General features: G+C 47.2%; 2 protein-coding genes across 2 annotated transcripts; both read right to left on the bottom strand.

Annotated features, from left to right (window-relative positions):
• lamp5 (lysosomal associated membrane protein family member 5) lies at window positions 1-6,246 on the bottom strand. The gene is made up of 6 exons (XM_060831080.1): window positions 6,076-6,246; window positions 4,992-5,164; window positions 4,672-4,803; window positions 2,709-2,814; window positions 1,026-1,214; window positions 1-652 (listed from the first exon to the last, which is right to left on the bottom strand). Exons 1-6 carry the CDS (start codon window positions 6,140-6,142, stop codon window positions 474-476), a joined length of 846 nt encoding a protein of 281 aa, XP_060687063.1. The 5' UTR covers window positions 6,143-6,246; the 3' UTR covers window positions 1-473.
• Window positions 6,247-9,981: 3,735 nt separating this feature from the next.
• Window positions 9,982-12,667, bottom strand: LOC132819523 (mucin-1). The gene has a single exon (XM_060831079.1). The coding sequence runs from the start codon at window positions 12,647-12,649 to the stop codon at window positions 10,958-10,960; it is 1,692 nt and encodes a 563-aa protein (XP_060687062.1). The 5' UTR covers window positions 12,650-12,667; the 3' UTR covers window positions 9,982-10,957.
• Between the last annotated feature and the right edge of the window lie 11,074 nt (window positions 12,668-23,741).

Genomic DNA, 23,741 nt, shown 5'->3' with positions numbered 1-23,741 from the left:
TTTAAAAGTGACTGATTTATTTCTTGCGTTCAGGACTGAGCCCGAAACAGCTCGGCTGAGAATTTGTACAAATTCGTGTTTGTTCTTTATTTTCCCCAATTCATGCACCGACCCCTTGCCCCGTGTACATTTTAAGCAAAAAAAAGGATCCCAAACCGAGCTCAACATAATTGCAGCGATGCAGGTTTCCAACATACTATACAAGTTGGCATTTACATTAATTCCGTAATCTTTGCAATCAGTTTAATCGCTTTAAATGTGTCGGTTGTTCATTGGCAGTGGCGGGACTCCAGTTTTTTAGAGCATTCCACATACTATTTCACTGTTTAAATTAAGAAGCGTGCTTAAATATTTACAGCGAGAATTCAGGTCATTGCTATTTATATTTGTGCTATAGAGGTTCTGAAAGCGTCACATACAACTCTCCCGGTGGCTCTCCACAGAACATATGTACCGCTCTATATCGTCTCTGGTTACATGTGTTTGTACTCCGACCTGTCCCTGGGGATCTGCACTTGACTGGGGGCCGTCAGCTTGTGGTGGATGTGATAGACAGACAGGATGACCACGATGAGGAGTCCCAGGGTCAGCCCCAGTATAAGGGGCAGAGTCTCTTCCAGCTGTTCTTGTTGATCCACCACACACTTGGAAGCTGCAGAGGAGAGACGAGGGGATGGAAGTGTGAATACTACAAAGATAGAGACTCTTTCACCAAAAAAAATCAGTTCAAGAAACAAAAACAGTAACTGTGAGGCTTGAGACTGGTTATAGTATTCGGGTCATTCTACATACAATAACAAAACGTGGGTCAGAAAGTATGTAATTATTTCCCACTTCAATTTCTTGAATTCTAGTTTCAAATCAATGTTTCCCTTGCTCTTGAAGAAGGGGTGCAGCCGAAACGTCGATTTCTCCACCTCCTGATGCTGCCTGGCTTGTTGTGATCTCCCAGCCATCCACGTAACTGCCACCCCTCGCACCCCATGCAGAGAAACAATAAAATACAATGCCTCCCGCCTATCTACCTTCGCTAAAGATGAAGTCTCGCTTGAGACCGAACGGTTGGATGTGGATCTGAGAGAGCAGGATAGCCACCACCTTCTGGTGGTCACTGGAGATGACAGAGATGGTCTCCTGCGCCTCACACTTGTAAGACTTGCCCAGAGGAGTCACGAAGAGGGACAAACGGCGAGAAGTGGCGGTGTGCTTCCCGGCTGCAGAGAGAAAATCCTTGCTCAGACACCAAACCAAAAATAAAAATGCAACAGAGCTCCTGCAAAGAACTGACAGAGAGCATGCAACCTGAGATAAACTGGACCGTCCAAAATACACAAATCCAAGATCAAACCGCAGCTCGGCAGTGAGTGTGGGCAACACTAGCAGGGGACATCAGGACGAAGAAAAATCTCAATACTTGAGATGCACCGACGCACTTAAACAGACTCCAGAAATTTGAAACAAATCCAGAACTTGCTGGAGAAACTCAGCAAGTCCGTTGAGACAGAGACAGAATTCATCGCAGGACTCAAAATTAGATTAGATTCCTTTCAGTATCGAAACAGGCCTTTCGGCCCAACAAGCCCATACCGACCCTCCGAAGAGCAATCCGCTCAGACCCATTCCCCTACATATACCCCTGACAAATGCACCTAATACTACGGGCAGTTTAGAACAGCCAATTCCCCCTAACTTGAACATCTATGGAAGGTGGGAGGAAACCCATGCAGACACTGGGAGAATGTGCAAACTCTACACAGACACCTGAGGCTAGAATCGAACCTGGGTTCCTGGTGCTGAGAGCCACCGTACCACCCTAAGTTATTTCTCTCTCTGTCTCTCCAGTTCCTGTCGATCTTCTCCAGCCCTCTCCGTGCACCCTGTCAGTGTGACTTCAGTCTAACTATGCATTTCTCCCTGGCCATACGCACCTATCAATTCCCCTAGAACTGCAACGGTTGACGAAAGCTGCTCGCCACCGCCTCCTGCAGGGCGGTTAGAGGTTAGCGTTAGATATGCGCCCAGCCTACGGGCTCGAACGAATAAATTGAAAAAAAAGAACGAACACCCTTAAACGTAGATTTCCAAACACAAAAAGGCGGCATTAATGTCACAACTTTGATTCCTTTCCAAAAAAATGTTGGGTTATATAGTTCCATGAATGATTTCCAAAACGCTGCAAGGTGAGGCTGGGGTTAACTTCATTGGGGGGAGGATATTGGGAAACGCAGAACGGGATCCAGCTCAGATCACAAACACAAAACCGGACCATCCGGAGCATGTAACCTCCCTCCACACTGCAGTGACCCCACACCCGCGGGTCTTCCTGCCAAAATATAACGCCGGCCCGTTCAGGTGTCAGATCCTGTCGGGGCCTCAAAGTGAACAGAAACAATTTCCGATCAAAGTAGAAAATGCTCCTTTTTTTTGCAACTGTAGGGAAAATCTGAGAAACGTCAGCATTTCAGTGTTTTGCTTTGTTTTTCTTTATCTGTCCAAAACCGATTTAGAATCTTTGCATGTGCTTAGAGAGGAATAAAGTATATTTTTTAAAGTAAAACGTCCACTGTTGACGACCAAATCGTCTCGCTTGATTCGCCGAGACCGCGCATCTGAAGGCGTGACCTCAGGGGAGGGGAAAAAAATGATTCGGGCGAGATTTGCATTGGTGTAGCGCCGAGTCCGTTCGGGATTCTCACTGGAGAACTTACCATTGGCCGCGTCCTTAAAGTGAGCGGTGTCAGACGAATCGTAAACGAACTGCATCTTGCTGATCTTCCAGTAACTGTCTTGCCTCGTCGAAACGTTGCGGATTTCCTGTTGAAAAGTTGAACAAAATCCATCATCAGATGGGAACCAAAGAGATGACACTCTTCGAAGACGCCGCCTGTTCCACAGAACCCAACAACTTGACCTCAAACTGATTTCCCACTTGGAGACTGGCGTATTTTCAAGTGTCTTTAACACTTGGGTCTCCCTTATTGATGGAGAAAGTGAGGACTGCAGATGCTGGGGATCAGAGCTATTTTTTTCTCTGAAGGTTCCTGATGAAGGGCTCATGCCCGAAACGTCGAATCTCCTGCTCCTTGGATGCTGCCTGACCTGCTGCGCTTTTCCAGCAACACATTTTCAGCTCTCCCTTATTGATGTTTGAGATGGCGAGAGAGAGAACAGCGATCGGCCAACCTCTGATATACAGAATGCAACCGATACTGGAAATCCGAGAGGAACGTGCTGGAAATATTCCGCACGTTTGGCAGCGTCTGTGTGGGGTCGGGGGAGCGGGTGGTTAACGTTTCAAAATCTGCGACTTGCTCATCAGAACTGGGAACCAGGGGACCATCCCTAGACCAAGCAGTTGACAGATTCTGGGTCAGTGGTGCTGGAAGAGCACAGCAGTTCAGGCAGCATCCAAAGTGCAGCGAAATCGACGTTTCGGGCAAAAGCCCTTCAGTTTTGCAGAGTTAACAATTTCAGGCAGTGAACCACGTCACATTCCTCACCCATTCCCCTACAAACACAACACTCCCATTTGCTTCCCATTGCAGTAAAATGAAAACACACTGAAGAGGCGGGAAATCTCAAACAAACAAAAACCCCAAAGAACAGAAATTGTTTTCAGCAGAAACAGAAGCAGAAATTGCTGGAAAAGCTCAGCAGATCTGGCTGCATGTGCGGAGAGAAATCAGGAGTTAACGTTTCGGGTCCAGTGACCCTTCCTCAGAACGCAAACGTTTACCATTGATTTCTCTCCACAGACGCTACCAGACATGCTGAGCTTTTCCAACAATTTCTGCTTTTGGTTCTGATCCGGGGTTCTTTCGGGGTTTTTTCTCTCTCGTTTTCAGCATCTTAAGAACCAAGGAGGGCTCACTGGACTCGAAACGTTAACTCTGTTTTATCTCTGCTGGGTTTCTCCAGCAATTTCTGTTTGCGTTCTATTTGTCTTTGATCCTTGACCCTTGTTTCCTGCAGCAACTCGGTACATCTTTCGTTTGCTTCCAACTGTGTTTGCTTTTGGCGCTGGAATGGGGTGAGAGGCATAACTTTTCTGTCACCCAGGATTCCTGGTGAAGGGTCTTTGCCCGAAACGTCGATTCTCCTGCTCCTCGGATGCTGCCTGACCTGCTGTGCTTTTCCAGCACCGCTCTAAAATCTTTTCTGTCACCCAGTCTGTCCCGTCAGAACTGCAAACAAAAAATGCTGGAGATCACAGGCAGTATGCATTGATTGGATCACTATCACCTGATGAAGGAGCGTCGCTCCGAAAGCTAGTGTGCTTCCAATTGAACCTGTTGGACTATAACCTGGTGTTGTGTGATCTTTAACTCTGGAGGGCTCAGCATTTATGCAAAGTCTACTTTTGTCCTTGTCTCTCGGTCAAAACTAATTCACCTCCTACTTTTGATGAAAGGTTACAGACCCTTAAACAATAACACTGTCTCCTTCCCTCTCCCTCTCTCTCTCACACACACACAGATTCTCTGCTTTTTCTCTCTTCGTGTGGACCAACTTCAAATTGGATATCTCTCCCCAGCTTTAGATAAAACTTTGCTGCTTACAGAGACAGAAGATACCCACTCAGCGTTTCAGGCAGTTTCTTTTTGTTGTTATTGTTTTAGATATTCGATTTTTTAATCCCTCCCAGCGCGCCGGAGGGAGGGTTGAGTTTACCTTCACAAAAAACAGCTTAAAACTGTAGGTGTCGTCCAGCCAAGAAATCTGCAGCTCAGATTCGTTATTTCCGCATTTTCCCCTCACGCCTGCTCCACGTGGAATCGAGATGTCAGCTTGTTCTGTAATGAGCTAGGGCCAAAAAGATCAAAAAAAAGTTGTGGGCGTGTGTGCGCCGAGTAATTCGTTGCAAAAGGTGAACTAAATCAGTTAGAGATACAACAGATTTTAAAACAATTTGGTTTTGACCGCAAAAGTTGAAGGGTTTTTTTTCCGCGTGTTAATTTCAAGGAGGGAGCTATGTGTGAACGTTGTCTTACGTCTACATAGTTACTAGCTCTTGCGTCGTAGGCGATGTTAAATTTTGCTGCAAATTCTGCCATCAGACACGTTGTTCCGTTCTCCCGAACTACAAAAATGTCTTTGTAAGGATCAGTGGAAAGTCCTGAGAGATTCTCCGTCTCCTGTTCCGCACAGACCCCAGGAAGGACATCTGCAAAGTGACAATATAGCTCACATCTCAAAGGTGTAATCTTTTGCTTAAAAAAAAGCTCGATGGTTTTCTCTCTACCTCAACATTTACAGGCAACTCCGTGATGTGAAAATAAATTAAAATGAACTCAGTCGCAGAAAAGGTAACAGTTACTGTCCCCCCTCCTCAATATCATGTTACAAAATAAGTTGCAAAGGGAGATTAACATTAGGGGACTCAAAACAGGGAACAGATTGGGTTTGCAATAGAATTGGACCCGGGGAATGGTGTATTTAAATGTCCCGGCTAGTCTTAACAGTTCAATCCCGTGAACTCAGGTCCAGGGTCGGAAGAACTTATTTCAAATATTTGCCCCAACACCCACTCATTTGTTTCTCTCTTTGGTCATTTTCTTCAATAAAAATAAAATTAAAAAAAACCCCACACAATTCACTGTCTCTCTAACCACGAATTCTGAACGCTCCGAGGACGGGAGGAGGCTGTTTGAGGAATGCAGTACTTTGTCCGAATCAATGAAAATTGAGGGAGGGGAAAAAGAAATTATCAGTGAATTTTCTGAACAGAGCATCCCTCTCAGGTCCCGCTCCTTCTTGTTGGATTCACCAGAGAAACATTTACAGCAACTTGTTTAATGCGATTCCTGACATTAGAAGAGAAAAAAATAACAAGCTGTCAGGCCCACAAGGGGTTAACGTGCAAAATTGCGGAAAACGCTTCGTTAGGCAGCTTTCGGAAGATATTTCAAAGAGATTCGATCGGGGTGGCTGGGGGTGTAGAGATAATTGTCCACACATTGGCTTTGGGGCTGGGGTAGCTGTTGAGATCTGCAGCCCCCACTATCACCCCCCCCCCCCCCCCTCCCGGAGCCCACTCTCCCTTCAATGCAGCATGCCTCCAGAGACTGTACTTACTGAGGATGAAGGCGAGCAGATGCAGTGCTGGGCTGAGCTGAGGATGATGCCTCTTGCTTGTTTCCATACTGTACTGGAAGATCGGGAACCTGGACTGCTGAGTAAGCGGTTCCCTTTGACCGGCGCACAGCAGCTCAGGCTGATAACCTGCCCAGGAATGAAGCAGCTCAGATTTCCCCCCACCCCACCAAAAAAAAACCCTTCACCCCCCACCAACCCCCCACCCCCCTCCCCGGCTGACAGGACTGGGGCTTTTTGTGCTGCCTCCGTGGTCAGCGATGACTGTCGAATGGATTCTCTCTCCCTCTCTCTGTCTGTTTGAAATACGCAGAGCAGTGCTGAGGAATCCCAGAGTGAATTCTTTGGTGCAGTGTGACTGTCAGAGAGCAGCGCCTCAGCTTCTGTGGCAGCGGCTTTCCTGAAAGCGTGCTGAGCTCGCTGGGCTCTGTGGCGGAGCTGCGCTCTGTGGTGGAGCTGAACTCAGAGGGCTCTGTGGTGGAGCTGCGCTCTGTGGTGGAGCTGAACTCAGAGGGCTCTGTGGTGGAGCTGTACTCACTGGGCTCTGTGGTGGAGCTGAACTCACTGGGCTCTGTGGCGGAGCTGAACTCACTGGGCTCTGTGGTGGAGCTGTACTCAGAGGGCTCTCTGGCGGAGCTGAACTCACTGCGCTCTGTGGTGGAGCTGTACTCACTGGGTTCTATGGCGGAGCTGAACTCACTGGGCTCTGTGGTGGAGCTGTACTCAGAGGGTTCTATGGCGGAGCTGAACTCACTGGGCTCTGTGGTGGAGCTGAACTCACTGGGCTCTCTGGCGGAGCTGAACTCACTGGGCTCTGTGGCGGAGCTGAACTCACTGGGCTCTATGGTGGAGCTGAACTCAGTGGGCTCTGTGGCGGAGCTGAACTCAGTGGGCTCTATGGCGGAGCTGAACTCACTGGGCTCTGTGGTGGAGCTGTACTCACTGGGTTCTATGGCGAAGCTGAACTCACTGAGCTCTGTGGCGGAGCTGAACTCACTGGGTTCTATGGCGGAGCTGAACTCACTGGGCTCTGTGGCGGAGCTGTACTCACTGGGCTCTGTGGCGGAGCTGCATTCTGCGATGGAGCTGTTCTCACCGCGCTCTTTGGCGGAGCTGTACTGTCAGGGCTCTGTGGCGGAGCTGTACTGTCAGGGCTCTGTGGCGGAGCTCTGCGGGATGGCGGAGCTGTGTTCTTTGAGCTCTGCTTCTCTTGAAATGAGCGGAGCAGCACCTACACATCGCCTGCGGACTCCTGCCTGAGTTGGCAACAAACCCATAGAATACATCAGACACCTCCAGAGGTGTCACGACTCACGGAGATTCATTCTTGGGAAATAAATCTAAATGACACGACTTCACCCAAACCCCAAGAATAGATCTGTAGAAAAGCGCCTCATTAAACAAAAATCTGTGCCATTAATTCCAATTACCAAACATGTAAAATCTCCGAACCTTTAACAGGGACCTGCAGAGGACGCTTCCTCACTTGGGAGATGTAAAGTTGAATCAGGCGTCCACTAGAGAAACCGTGATCTTTATTGGTTATAAAGATGATTATTTTTGATCCAACCAACCTCTCACAAGTTTACAAATACAGATGCGTATACGTAGATTCACATAGAAAATATTGTATAAATCAGTCACCCAACAAATCTTCTTTTGAAAAAAAGATGAACTTGTACAATTAGAGTCATAGAGGTATATGACTGTTCCCCTGTACAGAAACAGACCCTTCTGCCCAACCAGTCCATGCTGACCATAATCCCAAACTAGAATAGTCCCACCTGTCTGCTCCTGGCCGATATCCCTCCAAACCCTTCTATTCATGTACTTATCCAAATGACTTTTAAACATTGCAACTGTACTCACATCTTTCACTCCCTCAGGAGGGCCGATGGGCTGAGGAGTGGCAGATGGTGTTTAATTTAGATAAATGTGAGGTGCTGCATTTTGTGAAGGCAAATCAAAACAGGCAAGATTCTGGGGAGTGTTGCTGAACAAAGAGACCTTGGATTGCAGATTCATAGTTCCTTAAAAGTAAAGTCGCAGGTAGATAGGATAGTGAGGAGAGCATTTGGTATGCTTTCCTTTATTGGTAGGAGCATTGAATATAGGAGTTGGGAGGTCATGTTGTGGTGTACAGGACATTGGTTCGGCTACTTTGGAATACTGTGTGTGATTCTGGTCTCCTTCCTATATGAAGAATGTTGTGAAACTTAAAACAGTTCAGAAAAGATTTATAAGGATGTTGCCAGGGTTGGACGACTTGTGCTATAGGGAGAGGCCGAATAGGCTGGAGCTGTTTTCCATGGAGCATCAGAGGATGAGGGGTGCCCTTATAGAGGTTTATAAAATCATGGTGAACATGAATTGGGTAAATAGTCAAGGTATTTTCACTGGTGTAGGGAGCCCAGAACTAGAGGGCATAGATTTTGGGTTTAGGTTTAGGCAAAGGGACAACTTTTTCACACAGAGGGTGTATGGAATGAGCTGTCAGAGGAAGTGGTGGAGGCTGGTACAATTACAACATCTAAAAGGCATCTGGATGGGTACATGAATAGGAAGGGTTTGGAGGGATATGGGCCAACTGTTTGCAAATGGGACTAGATTAATTTGGGACATCGGGTCGGCGTGGACGAGTTGGACCGAAATGTCTGTTTCCATGTCTACATCCCTATGACTCTAAGTTCATCCGAAAAGTGCATTACCCTACGTGTAAAAAAAAGTAAGTTTTTTTTCTTTTAAAATTGTATCGCCTCCCAACACCAGCCGCCAATCCCCAAAAAGCTGCAATAGACAACACAATTAACAACATGTGTAGTTTGAGGACTTGCTGGTACCCAGGATTTTGAGTTGTCTTTGAATTTTTGCAATGCAGAGTCTGAGGATGAGTGGTGACCTCTGCAGAGGTTTGTAAAACCACGCGGGGCATAGATAAGGTCAACACTAGAGGTCTTTTTCCTGAGGGAGTCAAAAACTAGAGGACACATTTTTAAGGTGAGAAGAGAAAGATTTGGAAGGGTCCTGAGGGGCACGTTTTCACACAAGAGGGTGATGCGTTTATGGAATAAACTGAGGAAGTGATAGATGCAAATACAGTTAGAACATTTAAACATTTAATTAGAACGTTTAAAAGACATTTCAACAGGCACACAAATAGAGAAGGTTTATAGGGATATGGGCCCAACTCAGGAAATACAGCTAGTTTAATTTGGGAAACTTGGATTTGGACCGAAGTATCTATTTCCGTGCGGGATGACTCTATGGCATATTTTTTACAAAAGAAATTTAGATTAGATTAGATTCTGTACAGTGTTGAAATAGGCCCTTCGGCCCAACAAGGCCAGATCGCTCCTCTGAAGAGAATCCTACCCAAACCCATTCCCCTACCCTATATTTCTGACACACGACGGGCAATTTGTCATGGCCAGTTCACCTGACCTGCACATCTTTGGACTGTGGGAGGAAACCGGAGCACCCGGAGGAAACTCACGCAGACACGGGGGGAAATGTGCAAACTCCACACAGACAGGCGGGAATCGACCCCAGGAACCAGTTATTAAAACGTCTCAAAATCGAGTGATCTTAAGGTAAAGACCGTGAGGTGGAGGTGCCGGCGTTGGACTGGGGTGGACGAAGTTAAAAATCAAAGTCGAAAAGGGTGGCGCTGGAAAAGCGCAGCAGGTCCGAGGAGCAGGAGAATGGACATTCGGACATAAGCCCTTCATTAGGAATGTGGGGTGTATGGCCTAAACATCGACTCTCCTGCTGCTTGGACGCTGCCTGACCTGCTGTGCTTTTCCAGCACCACACTTTCCCGCTCTGACTCTGCAGTCCTCACTTTATCAAAGTTAAAAATCACACCACACCAAGTTATAGTCCAACAGGTTTATTTGAAAGTACCAGCTTTCGGAGTAAAGACAGCACAGGCAGTAACTTTATCTCAGCATTGGCTTCATCTCAGCGTTACCTTTAACCCCCATCAATAACTGTATCCCACCCGTTATAAGGTTAACATGAGAGCAATTTAATTGACATTCAGATCGTTCGCACAAGCGGAGGGAAAGCTGTAACGACACAAGGTGTAAAGCGTTACCGAGTACTGAGGAAAAGGCACAATGTCGTTATGAACGCCGGCACTGCGGTCCACTCCTTGGTCCGGTTTTAAGGCCACAGTCTCTGAGGAGACTGTGCAGAGACACAACACCATGCAGCCAGTTCTAACTCCTGGTGCATGTCTGCACCAAGACCGTCCGTGGATAACACCGTTACTCTAATGGATACACGCGTCACGATCGAAGGCGGAAAGTTTGTTGAGTTGAAGGAGTCGGACAAATACAGAAAGGTATGTCAAATAAACTCCGGCGCTTGGGGATGGAAGAGATTGGAAATCTCTGCCAAGGAGCTTAGTGCCAGGCACGTTGGCTTAAACGGTCTTCTGCGTTTCAACAGCCCCAATAAACAGCGATGCAACTACAGCTTAAATCTGGTTAAAGGGTAAACACTTGGGAGTCTTTGCTATAGTCACACCCAGTGCTCAGATAGTCCCTGGCTGTTGCACTCCCCTTGGCACACCCGGGAGAACATAAAAGCCAAGCGTTTCTCTCCATCTAACGCCCAGAGGAATTCTGTTGCGCCCTCTTCCCCCGCGGTTGAGCTCACAATCTCCCGGGATGTCTGTTCTCCCTCAGTGTTACAGAATCTCCACAGTGTAGGAGCAGGCCATTCGGCCCCTTGAGGCTGCACTGACCCTCCCAAGAACATCCCACGCAGACCCCCGTTCTCCGCGTGGGGTATTTCCCAAGGCCACATCCCTGGACACTGCGGGGGGCCAGTTCTTCGGCTTTGTTTCAGCCCCCCTAACTTAGGAGGATTGGTTTAAGATTGGGAACTCACACTGGACTCCACTGACGCTGTCGATGCTGGGCATGTTGGAGATCTGCGGGTGATCCTTTCCGATGGGGAAAGTCTCAGATCGGGGCATCCTGAGGGCAGTCTCCCAAGTGGTACTGCCCCGGCGCCCGCTGCTCTGGGTGAAACTGGGGACGGTGAAGTGTCGCAAGAGTCTGCTGCCCAGGGTGGTGAAGGTGCCGAAGCGGGTACTGGGCACATCCTTGCCTTTGCTGAAGGCTGGGGGACAGGGACACAGGGTGCTGGTGGGGAGGCTGCACCTCTTCTGGAAGTAACTGGCCAGGCGCCAGGAGTCCCTGCGCTGGGAAGGTCCGGAGCCCCTCTCAGTGGAAGCTGACCCTCCTGGGATGATCTTGGTCCACACCGATTCCCACTGCCTCTGGGTAGTGGCTTCATTCTTGGCCGGCCGTGGGGAGTACGGGGTGGTTGTCCTGAGAGTGCAGATCTCCGAGAAGCTGCTGAGAGGAGGCAGGAGGCTGGTGCAGGGGTCGCTGCCATCCTGGAGGCCGAGGGAGCAGAGCCGAGGCCGGGAGCACTGGGACAAGAGGCGCTCCCTCGCCGGGTCCTCATCTTCATCCTGACCCCCTTCCTCATCGATGGAGACCATGGCATCCGGGCCACTGCTGAAAGGAGCCGCTTCGTCCATGCCCAAGGGGAAGGGAGTCCTGGAGTGACCAGGGGACTGACTGAGGGAATGACCAGAGGAGGGACCAAGGGACTGACTGATAGAGTCACCAGAGTAAGCAAGGAGATGATCAAGAGAGTCACCAAGGGGGTGGCCCGAGGAGTGAACGACGGAGTGACCAGGGAAATGACCAGAGTGACCTGAGGAGTGACCAGTGGAGTGACCAAGGTAATGATCAGGGGAGTGACCAAGGTAATGGCCAGGGGAGTGACCAAGGGAGTCACCAGGGGAATGACTATGGGAGTGACCAGGGGACTGACCAAGGGACTGACCAGAGGAGTGACCAGGGGACTGACCAGTGGAGTGATCAAGGTAATGACCAAGGGAGTGACCAGGGGACTGACCAAGGGACTGAGCAGTGGAGTGACCAAGGGACTGACCAATGGAGTGACCAGCGGGCTGGTCAGGGGGTAGATGGCCTCTCTCCCGCCCTGTCCTGGCCGCTGCCTCTAGCGCTAGGGCACAGTCGCGATGGCCCAGGAGCCTGGCCACTTGGCCGGCGGAGAGTCCCGCCCGGTTGGGCCGCTCGATGTCGAGCCCCAGGCGTTTGAAGGCCCGGAGGAGGAAGATGACCACGTCCCTGTGGCCGGAGGCGGCGGCGTACATCAGCGGAGTGTTCCCGCGATGGTCAGCCAGCTCCGGGTCAGCGCTGCTCTGCACCAACAGCTTCACCGCGTCCACCAGACCGAGTTCACAGGCCAGGCTGAGGGCCGTGCGGCCCGTCCGCTCGCTGCTATCCACCCGGGCTCCCCGCTCCAGCAGCAGCCGCATGAAGCGAGCCCGGGCGGCGGGAGCCGGCAGTAACACCGAGTACATGAGCGGGGTCCGAGCCTCCTGGTCCCGGGTCTCCAGCAGACTCCCGTCCACCGCCTCCAGCAAGAAGCGAGCCAAGTGTACCTGCCCCTTGGAGATGGCATTTAGCAGGGCACAGCCCCCCTGCTCCTCTCTGGCTGCCTCCATGGCGACAGGGTTGGCCAATACCACCCAGGCTGAGCTCCCTGACACAGAGACAGGAGGCTGCTCATTTATACCCTCTATCCCACCCCCTCCTTCCTTTCCCCTCCTCCTCCCTACCTCATCTTTCCTCTCCACTCCCTCTCCCCACCCCCTCCTCCTTCTCCCCACCCCCTCCTTCCTCTCCCCTCCCTCTCCCCACCCCCTCCTTCCTCTCCCCTCCCTCTCCCCACCCCCTCCTCCTTCTCCCCACCCCCTCCTCCTTCTCCCCACCCCCTCCTTCCTCTCCCCTTCCTCTGCCCACCCCCTCCTTCCTCTCCCCTCCTTCTCCCCACCCCCTCCTTTCTCTCCTCCTTCTCCCCACCCCACCCTTCATCTCTTCTCCCATCCTCTCCCTCTTCCCACCCCCTCCTTCCTTCCCTCCCTCTCCCCACCCCGTCCTTCCTCCCCTCCTTCCCCCACCCTCCTCCCTCTCCCCTCCCCTACATTCCCCCACCCCTTCTTTCTTCTTCCTTCCTATCTGCTCCCTCTCCCCCTTCTCCCACTGCTCCTTCCTCTCACCTGCTATCCTCTCCCTCCCCATTCCTTCCTTTCTATACCCTCCCTCTCCCCACCCCCTCCTTTCCTCCACCCCCTCTGTCATCTCTCCTCTCTCTCTCCCTACCTCCTCCTTCTCCCACCCTCTCTGCCTCCTCCCTCCTTCCTCTCCCCTCCTCTCTCTCTCCCACCTCTTTTCCCTCTCCCTTCTCTCTCTCTCTACCCGCCCCCCCCATCCCCCTCCTCCCTCTCCCCTCCCTCCCACTCTCTCTCCAACACAGTTGCCTAGGCAACATCCTGTTTGTAGAATCCTGGCTGGCATCGGAAGCAAGGGGCCCTTTGCATCTCCATCTCCACTTAGCAGCACTCCGAATCGTTGCAGTCAGACAGCCTCCAGCTCTCAACACTGACTTCACCAACCTCAGGCGCTGACTGCTGATGCCCCGATGTCTTTGCCTATCAGCCCATCCAGTCTGCTCCGTTATCCAATTCACCGATGATGCAGTGACTGGAGTACTGTGCGTAAAGCTGCTACAATCCCACTCTCTCATTAGACAGGGCGAGACGTCTGGGGAGGGGCTGGCAAAGGTGGGAAGCTGTGTGGTTTAACCTGTGGGTCACCATGTCTCAGGTCAGGGGAGAGATTGAGAAGGAGAGCCCTTCATGGTAGCCTCAGCCAGTATTAAGAATTGAACCCACGCTGCTGACTTCAGTCTGCAGCGCAAACCAGCCATCCAAGCTACGTAAACCCAGAATGACCCCAGTACCGGTCACTGTTCTTATGGAAGGACATCAATGCACTGGAAGTAGTTCTGGGAAGATTTATGAGACTCAGAACTGGAATGAGCAGGTTCCCCTGTAAGGAAAGCCTAGAGAGGTTAGCCCGATATCCTGTGGAGTTTAGAACAATCAGACCCATACAGACGCGGGGGTGCGTGAAGCGAGTTGCCAGTGGAAGTGATGAAGGCAGGTACAATGACAACATTTAAAAGGCATCTGGATGGGTATATGAATAGGAAGGGTTTGGAGGGATATGTGCCAAACGCTGGCAAATGGGACGAGATCAGTTCAGGATATTTTTTTTAGATTAGATTACTTTACAGTGTGGAAACAGGCCCTTCGGCCCAACAAGTCCGCACCGACCCGCCGAAGCGAAACCCACCCATACCCCTACATTTACCCCATTACCTAATGGTACGGGCAATTTAGCATGGCCAATTCACCTGACCCGCACATCTTTGGACTGCTGGGAGGAAACCGGAGCACCCGGAGGAAACCCACGCAGACACGGGGAGAACGTGCAAACTCCACACAGTCAGTCGCCTGAGTCGGGAATTGAACCCGGGTCTCAGGCGCTGTGAGACAGCAGTGCTAACCACTGTGCCACCGTGCCACCCCAGGTGGTTGGCATGGACAAGTTGGACCAAAGGGTCTGTTTCTGTGTTGTACAACTCTATGAATTGCGTAAGTCCTGCTCTGGTTTGTCTTATCAAAATGCAAGACCTCATATTTATCTAAATTAAACTCCATCTCTCACACTTTGGCCCATTGGCCCATCTGATCAAGGTCCCATTATACTTTGAGGTAATTTTCTTCACCAATCATTACGCCACCTATTTTGCTGTCATCTGCAAACTTACTAACCATGCCTCCTATATTCAAACCCAAATCATTTATGGGACGACAGAAAGAAATGGACCAAGCATTAATCCGTGTGGCACATTGCTTATCATAGGTCACGACTCCTAAAAGCAACCCTCCACCATCACCTTCTGTCTCCTACTTCAAGTCAATTTTGCATACAGTTGGCTAGCTCCCTCTGTATCCCATGAGATCCAACCTTACTAACCAGTTTACCATGCAGAACAACCACGTCGAATGCCTTGTTGAATTCCATATAGACAATGTCCACTGCTCTGACTTAATAAATTATCCTTGTCACCTCTCCAAAAAATCCAAACAAGTTTGTGAGACATGATTTCCCATGCACAAAGCCATGGTGAACATCCCTAATCAGTCCTTGCCTTTCCAAATCCTGTTCTGCAGAATCTCCTCCAGCAACTTCTCCATATTGGGGGATACGCAGGAATGCAGAGTTGAGGTCAAACCAGGCCGGTCATGACCTTATTGACAGGGGGTGCAGGTTCGATGGGCTGAATGGTCTACTCCTGTTCTTTGTTTCTATGTTCAATGAGATCGTGGCTGATCTGATAATCCTCAACTCCACTTTCATGTCTTTTCCCCATAATCCTTGATTTCCTTCCTGATTAAAAATTTGTCTGTCCTGACAGAAGAAATTCTTCCTGGTCTCTATTTAGCCCAATCCTTGAGTTCATTAATGTTGGCAGATTCCAATATTCCTTTCATCCCATGGTTTTCCAACGTTCAAAGGTAATAAAGGAATTTCCTGGACCCATATTTCTGCAAACATATTGTGGCAGCAGATAATCGATCTTTATTGCATTTACATTCATTTTATTTGTAAAATAATATTAATTCCTTGCTTCACTTAAAGTCTGCTTTGGCAGTGTGTGTACAATATGTTGGTCTCAACAATATGTTGTTGGTCACTGTACTAATAGAAATCTTGGCCTGGATAGTAACAGTGGTTTGCAAAATTGGGGAGGGATTGATGTTATTTGTTGGGAAAAGCTTGAGACAGGAATCCAATTTTCCCTCATGTTGTGGAACTTGGACTCCTCAGCATGTGTCTTTCACTCTTGACCGATTCCCAGCCCAGATAAACAAGCTTGGCTTCCAGTCTGATGGGGAGGGCTCTGAAGCAAGCTGCTGGGGTATGTATTTACATCTGCTCCATGGTCACAAAGATGTTTAGTTTCCCAATTCCAAGGTGGAGAGGTCGGATATCCAATCCAGGATGGGAAGGTCTGATCCTTGCACTCAGGCATCTTAGTATGGGGGAGCGTCCGATGGCGTGGGAAAATTACATAGGGATTGCGATGGAGGATCTTTTAATCCTAGTGCAGAGAGTCATAGAGTCACATAGCATAGAAACAGGCCCTTGAGCCGACCATGTTCATGCTGACCAACAAAGACCAAATTGCACTAATACCACTGACCTGTATTTGTTTCATGGACCACTGGCATTTTAAGTGTTCATCCATATGTTTCTTAAATGTCTCTACCACCCTGTCAGGCACTATGGTCCATATTTCCACCACCCTCTGGATGAAGATGTCGACTCAGATCATTCTTGACCAATTACTCCTCACCTAAAACTGTGTGCTCTGGTTATATATATGTCTACCACGGGGAACAACTTCCCATGACCTACCCTGTGTAGGCCACTCATAATCTTGATGTGGAGGACAGATGTCAGAGGTAATTTCTTTACTCATGGAGTAGTAGTGACGTAGAATGCACAGCCTGCAATAGTAGTAGACTCGTCAACTTTAATATCTTTAAATGGTCATTGGATAGGCATATGGATGAGAATGGAATAGTGTAGGTTAGATGCGCTTCAGTTTGGTATCACAGGGCGGCACAATAATGATGGCTGGAGGGCCTGTACTGTGCTGTAATGTAGTATATTCCATGTTCTGGGTGCTGGTGTTTGACTGGGGTGGACAAAGATAAAAATACACAACACCAAATTATGGTCCAACAGGTTTATTTGGAAGTACAAACTTTCAGAGTGGTGCTCCTTCGTCAGCATGGTTTTGTGTGGTTTTTAACGCATAATCTTATACAACTTTTGGCAGTAATGGCATTCAACGTCTGCCTGAAGCTGTTATATTTCCCAAGGGGCCTAGGAACTCCCAGGAGGGAGTTAAGAGCTCAGACTTGATTTCCTTCCCGAGAGAAGATGGGTGAATAGAATAGGCTTTTACAACAATCAATGACAGTTTCACTATTACTGAGACTAGATTTGTTTTTGAATTGAATTTAATTTTTTAATATCCATTGGATGAGGCCATTACTGGCTGGGTCAACATTTATTGCTCATCCCTAAGTGCCAGAGAACAGTTAAGTGTCAATCACATTGCTGTGGAAGTCACATGGAGGCCAGACCAAGGTAAGGATGGTAGTTTTCTTCCCTAAAGGACATTAGTGAACCAGATAGGTTTTTCCAACAAATTCATGGTCATCTTTAGACTCCAAATTTCAGTTTTTCTTTCCAGTTGAGTTTAGATTCCACTATCTGCTGGAGTGGCATTCAAGCTTGAATCCCCAGAACAGTACCTGGGTCTATAGGTGAACAGTCTAGATGATAATACCACTGGCCCTTCACCTACCCTAAATTCTACCAGTTGCTTAGAGTCATGGAGATGTGCGGCATGGAAACAGACCCTTCAGTCCAACCCGTCCATGCCAACCAGATATCCCAGCCCAATCTAGTCCCACCTGCCAGCACCCTGCCCAATCCCTCCTATTCATATACACATCCAGATGCTTTATAAATGTTGCAATCATACTAGCCTCCACCAAGTCTTCTGGCAAGTCATTTCATACATGCAGCACCCTCTGCGTGTAAAAGTTGCCCCTGAAGTCTCTTTTATATCTTTTCCCTGTCACCTTAAACCCATGCCCTCTAGTTATGTACTCCCTCACCCCAGGGAAGAGATTTTGTCTATTTATTCTATCCATGCCCCTCATGATTTTATAAACCTCTATAAGGTCACCCCTCAGCCTCCGACGCTGCAGGGAAAACAGCCCCAGCCTGTTCAGCCTCTCCCTGTAGCTCAAGCCATCCAACCCTGGCAGCATCCTTGTAAATCTTTTCTGAACCGTTTCAAGTTTCACAACATCCTTCCGGTATGAAGGAGACCAGAATTGCGCACAATATTCCAACAGTGGCCTAACCAATGTCTTGTATAGCCACAACATGATCTACTAACTCCTGTACTCAATACTCTGACCAATAAAGGAAAGCATACCAAACGCTTCTTCACTGTCCTATCTACCTGGGACTCCACTTTCAAGGAGCTATGAATCTGCACTCTAAGATCTCTTTGTTCAACAACACTCCCTAGGACCTTACCATTAAGTGTGTAAGTTCTGCTGAGATTTGCTTTCCCAAAATGCAGCACCCCACATTTATCTAAATTAAACTCCATCTGCCACTTCCCAGCCCTTTGGCCCATCTGGTCAAAATCCCGTTGTAATCTGAGGTAACCTTCTTCGCTGTCCACTACACCTCCAATTTTGGTGTCATCTGCAAATGTACTAACTATATCTCTTATGCTCACATCCAAATCATTTATATAAATAACAAAAAGTAGTGGACCCAGTACTGATTCTTGTGACACTCCACTGGTCACAGGCCTCCAGTCTGAAAGACTCTCTGTTTTCTACCTTTGAGCTAGTTCTGTATCTAAATGGCTAGTCCTCCCTGTATGCCATGAGATCTAACCTTGCTAATCAGTCTCCCGTAGGGAATCTTGTCGAATGCCTTACTGAAGTCCATATGGATCACATCCACCTCTCTGCCCTCATCAATCCTCTTTGTTATTTCTTCAAAAAACTCAATCAAGTTTGTGAGACACGATTTCCCACGCACAAAGCCATGTTGACTATCCCTAATCAGTCCTTGCCTTTCCAAATACCTGTACATCCTGTCCCCCAGGATTCCCTCTAACAACTTGCCCACCACCGATGTCAGGCTCACCGGTCTATAGTTCTCTGGCTTGTCTTTACTGTCCTTCTTAAACAGTGGCACCACGTTAGCCAGCCTCCAGTCTTCTGGTACCTCACCTGTGACTATCGATGATACAAATATCTCAGCAAAGGGCCCAGCAATCACTTCTCTAGCTTCCCACAGAGTACTAGGGCACACCTGATCAGGTCTTCTGGGTTTTAAACCCATGTACCCAGGCCATTAGCCTCAGCCCATGAATTATCATTCCGGTGATCAGTACACCATCATCACTCTTTTATTCAGAAATAATGTTAGTTTTCTCATGCTTTTATAATGAAACTAAAATGAAGTCCCTGCTCCCAGAATCCTGACTGCACCAGAAATAGCAACAGAAAATTGTTAGTCTATTTGCTTCTTATAATTCACCTTTTGCACAGATGTTAGTACACACCTATGCAATTGAGTTGAGAGTGTGGTGCTGGAAAAGCACAGCAAGTCAGGCAGCATCCAAGGAGCAGGAGAATTGATGTTTCAGGCAAGAGCTTCCTGATGAAGGGCTCTTGCCAGAGACATCGATTCTTTTGCTCCTTGGATGCTGCCTGACCTGCTGTGCTTTTCCAGCACCCCACTCTCGACTCTGATCTCCAACATCTGCAGTTCTCACTTTCGCCAGGTAAACATTCCAACCCAGTCCATACTGGCACCCAGTCTCCAGCAACTGAAAGAGTCCTCACTGCCTCGTTATTGCTGGACACATGAACATAGCAGTCACCAGACTTTGGCACCATCTCTTTGCCACTGGACCCTCATGCTGAACCAACACTGGCACTGCTACATCAGGATTCTCCTGCTCCTCGGATGCTGCCTGACCAGCTGTGTGTTCCCATCACCACACTCTCGACTCTGATCTCCAGTAGCTGCAGTCCTCACTTTCTCCTACATCTGGAATTGAACCTGGGTATCATGGGAAAGGCAGAGGGACACTACCACAGCACCACAACAGCCCCACACATCAACTCTCTAATCATCAGACAGATTGAAAGACACATATGGGTGCTGAATCCCAGGTTAACCTCCCCTTTCTTCCTTCGACTGACTATTGTCCATGTTGGGCTCAGTTATATTTTCCCTAGCTCTGTCATAGAGGTTGCTAGAAAACAGAAGATCTAATTTTCTCTTCTTAATTTTTCATACCAAAACACGTTCTGAAGAAATTCATCTTGCAATCTGCAATTTTGGCTTCACTTAGCAATTTGTTTTACTGCATTACTTTGATTTACTTTGCACTTCAATAAATCAAACATAAAGTTGGTGCAGAGTCTAGCACTAGATCGTATTAGTTTGTAGTTTTCTAGGCACGACTGGAGACACCTAATTTAGTGCAATGTTGTCACAGACTATTACATTGGAGAGATAGGTCATTCAGTCCAAGTTAATGTTTCTCTCCAATAGCAATCATAAAATGGTTAAGCTCAATGTATTGTTTGAAAGGGAAAACTGCAAAAGAGTGATTAAGGGTTAGGAGCTATGTAAAGCTGACTTCAATGCAATAAGACAGAAACTGTCAACAGTAAATTGTGCAAGTCTATTAATGGGTAAAATAACAAAAGATCTATGGGAGGTGTCCGAAAAGGAATTTAATGCAGTACAGAACCAGCTTCTATCCCGAGGGGACAGGAGTCCTCTTGCTCAAGAAAAATAGCTGTGAAGACTGAAATGATAATCGATAACATACAAGGCATATAACAATACCAAAAATAGCTCAGATCCTCGCAATTGGCAACTGGGAAAGATCCAAAGGAACCATGTTCCAAATGATGTGTATTTAATGACTGCCAAAAATTGGACACAAAGGGAAAGGTAGACGTTGTATGACTACAGCAAGCTAGCCAGTACAGGAAGGGGACATGTACAATTCTCCAAACAATTTCCCTGTCATAAGAAAAAAAATGCATGCGCTATTATTTTCCATTGTAAGATATGCAAGTGACACAAGATAAATGGTCACAAAGAAAACAATCATTATCAAAACCTTACGTTAATTCTAATTATTTCCACCTCTTTTAGTCTCTGCATGTTTTTTTCCTAGGATGATGGATTTCAACGCTATGGGACACATTTTTGAGGTGAGAGGAGAAAGATTTAAAAAAGACACGAGGGGTAAATATTTTACACAGAAGGTTGTTCATGTGTGGAATGAACTTCCTGAGAAAGTGATGAATGTGGGTACAATTACAATGTTTAAAAGACATTTGGATAAGTACATGAATAGGAAAGGTTTGGAGGGATTTGGGCCAGGAGCAGGCAGGTGGGACTCGTTTAGTTTGGGATTATGTTTTGGCATGGACTAGTTGGACCGAAGGGTCTGTTTCCGTGCTATATGACTCCATGTGCATTGCATATATAGTCTCTAAATCATGCAGTTCGTCAAATGGTACATGTGTGATACCACCAGCTGTTCATCTGATATTACCTGTTCCTACGGAGATGATCCTGCACTGGGAATGTTGTTCCCATGCTTGATGAAAACTGATAATAAAAGACAGTAATAAAATTAAAATGTGAAGGGTGTCCAGTCCCAGATAGTTTCCAAGCAAGTGGTTTCTTGCATTATTTCATGGGATATAGTGCTCTTGAACCTAATGGCTTGCTAGACAATTTCAGAGAGCAGTTATGAGTCAGTCACATTGCTGTTGATTGAGAGTCACAAATAGATCAGGCTGGATATGGTTGGCAGATTTCCTTCTCTAAGGGACATTCATAAACCACAGGGGTATTTATGACCATGAATGGTGGCTACCATTACTGAGACTAACTTGCAATTCCAGGTCACTTTTTAATTGAGTTTAAATGGCACCTGCTACTAGGGTTGAGATTTGAAGCCCTGTGCTAAGACATAAAGCTGGGGTCTCTGGATAACTGACCCAGTAGCATTACAATTATACTATGAGCTTCCTCCAAACATTACAATTCCTCTAATTGTAGTCTTTCAAAGTTCTCATGATTTGGGAAATGTACATTTTGATTGGAAAATTTTACAAGTCACTCTTGTGTTAGATAAAGGTGAGAGTAAGAATTATCAATCAGTTAGTCTAATTTCTAATATCAGGATATTACTCAAGACTATATTTAAGGGTAAGGTGACCGAACATCTTATACATTTTCAGTTGACCAGAAGGAGCTAGCAAACAATTTGCAAATTGTATGTCATGTGGTGAACCTGATTGAAATCTTTGAATAAGTGACTGAAGTAACGGACAGGTGAATGTCTATAAATGTTATTTATTTGGACGTGCAGAGGGTATTTGGTAAAGTCCCTCAGAAGAGACTATTAGTTCCAATTGAACTCCACAGGATTGAAGACAATTAATTGACCTGATCAGAAAATTGTTTTTGCCAAAGGAATTAGCCAGAAGAGATAATGAGCAGGCAGATCGGCAGAGTGCAACATGATGTTTACAATGCACCTGGATGGGTACATGAAGAGGAAGGATTTAGAAGGATAGGGGCTAAATGCTGGCAAATAGGACTAGATCAATTTAGGGTATCTGATTGGCACAGACGAAGTGGACTGAAGGGTTTGTTTCCATGCTTAACATCTCTATGGTTCTATGACGATTGATTGATTGATGGATTTATTGTCACGTGTACCGAGGTACAGTGAAAAGCTTTATTTATGAGTAGTACAAGCAGTACAAGCAGATCATAGTAAGCAAGAATGTACAGATCAGAGAGACATAGACAGAGGTATACAGGTTATATTGCACAGGACGTGTGCAAGGCGAGACTAGTGTTAGCAAGTGAGCATTATTTGAGGCTAGAGAATCCATTCATTGGTCTAATACCGACTGGGAAGAGGCTGTTCCTGAACCTGCTGGTGCGAGTTTTTAGGGTGCTGTATCTTTTGCCTGAGGGAAGAGGTTGTAGGAAACTTTAATATCAGCAAAGGTAAAGAACTGATCATTGACCTCATAAAGAAAGGAGGAGAATATACCCCCATCTACATTAACGTAACAGAGGTTGGGAGGTTGGAGATTGTCAGGTTCCTCAGAGTGACAATAACCAACAACCCGTCCTGGACCTCCCACGTAGACGCGATGGTCAAGAAGGCACAACAATGCCTCTCCTTCTTCAGGCGGCTCAGGAAATTTGGCATGTCCATAAGGACTCTCACCAACCTCTACAGATGCACCATACTGTCCAGTTGCATAATGGCCTGGTGCCGCAACTGCTCTGCCCAGTACTGTAAGAAACTACAGAAAGTGGTGTGCACAGCCCAGACCATCACTGAAGCCAATTATCAATCCATAAACTCCACTTACATGGCTCACTGTCATGGTAAGGCTGCCAATGTTCTGAAGAAATCTGTTGAGGCCTTAACTACTAACACTTGGAATGATGGGATAGGAAGTTGCATATCCACATTTATAGGTGACTTCAAGACGAGTGATATTGTCATGGTGAAGATAGAAACTTAAAACTACAAAGAGAGACTGACAAGTAAATGGGCATAATAGTGGTAAATGGATTCCCATGTAAACAGATGTGAGGTCATCTAATTTGACCCAACAAAAAGATAATATCCTAACAAAATGGTGAGGTTCAAATTAGGCATATATTTCCAGGTGCATAATACAGGGAATGGTCATGGACAGGTACTGAAAATCAGCATAAAATGCTGATGGATGCTAATCTTTATAATTATAGAGTGAGAATATAAAAGAGTTGAAGTCAAGTTGAGACCACTTAAATTTTGCAATCTCTGTTAGTGTAATGTGGTACCTCAAGATGACTGAGACTAGATTTTAATTTCAGAATCACTGTTTGAATATAAATACCACAAACTACCATTGTGGAAACTGAAGCTGTTTCTTCCTGTGATATAACCATAATTTTCTAGTGACATTACCACTCCCACCATCAACCCCCATTAATTCACAGGAACTTGGACAATACTTTAAT

Source organism: Hemiscyllium ocellatum, chromosome 10 (assembly GCF_020745735.1).
Source record: "Hemiscyllium ocellatum isolate sHemOce1 chromosome 10, sHemOce1.pat.X.cur, whole genome shotgun sequence".
Lineage (NCBI taxonomy): Eukaryota > Metazoa > Chordata > Chondrichthyes > Orectolobiformes > Hemiscylliidae > Hemiscyllium > Hemiscyllium ocellatum.
The sequence above is the reverse complement of the archived record's forward strand: the minus strand, read 5'-3'. Positions and strand labels throughout refer to the sequence as shown.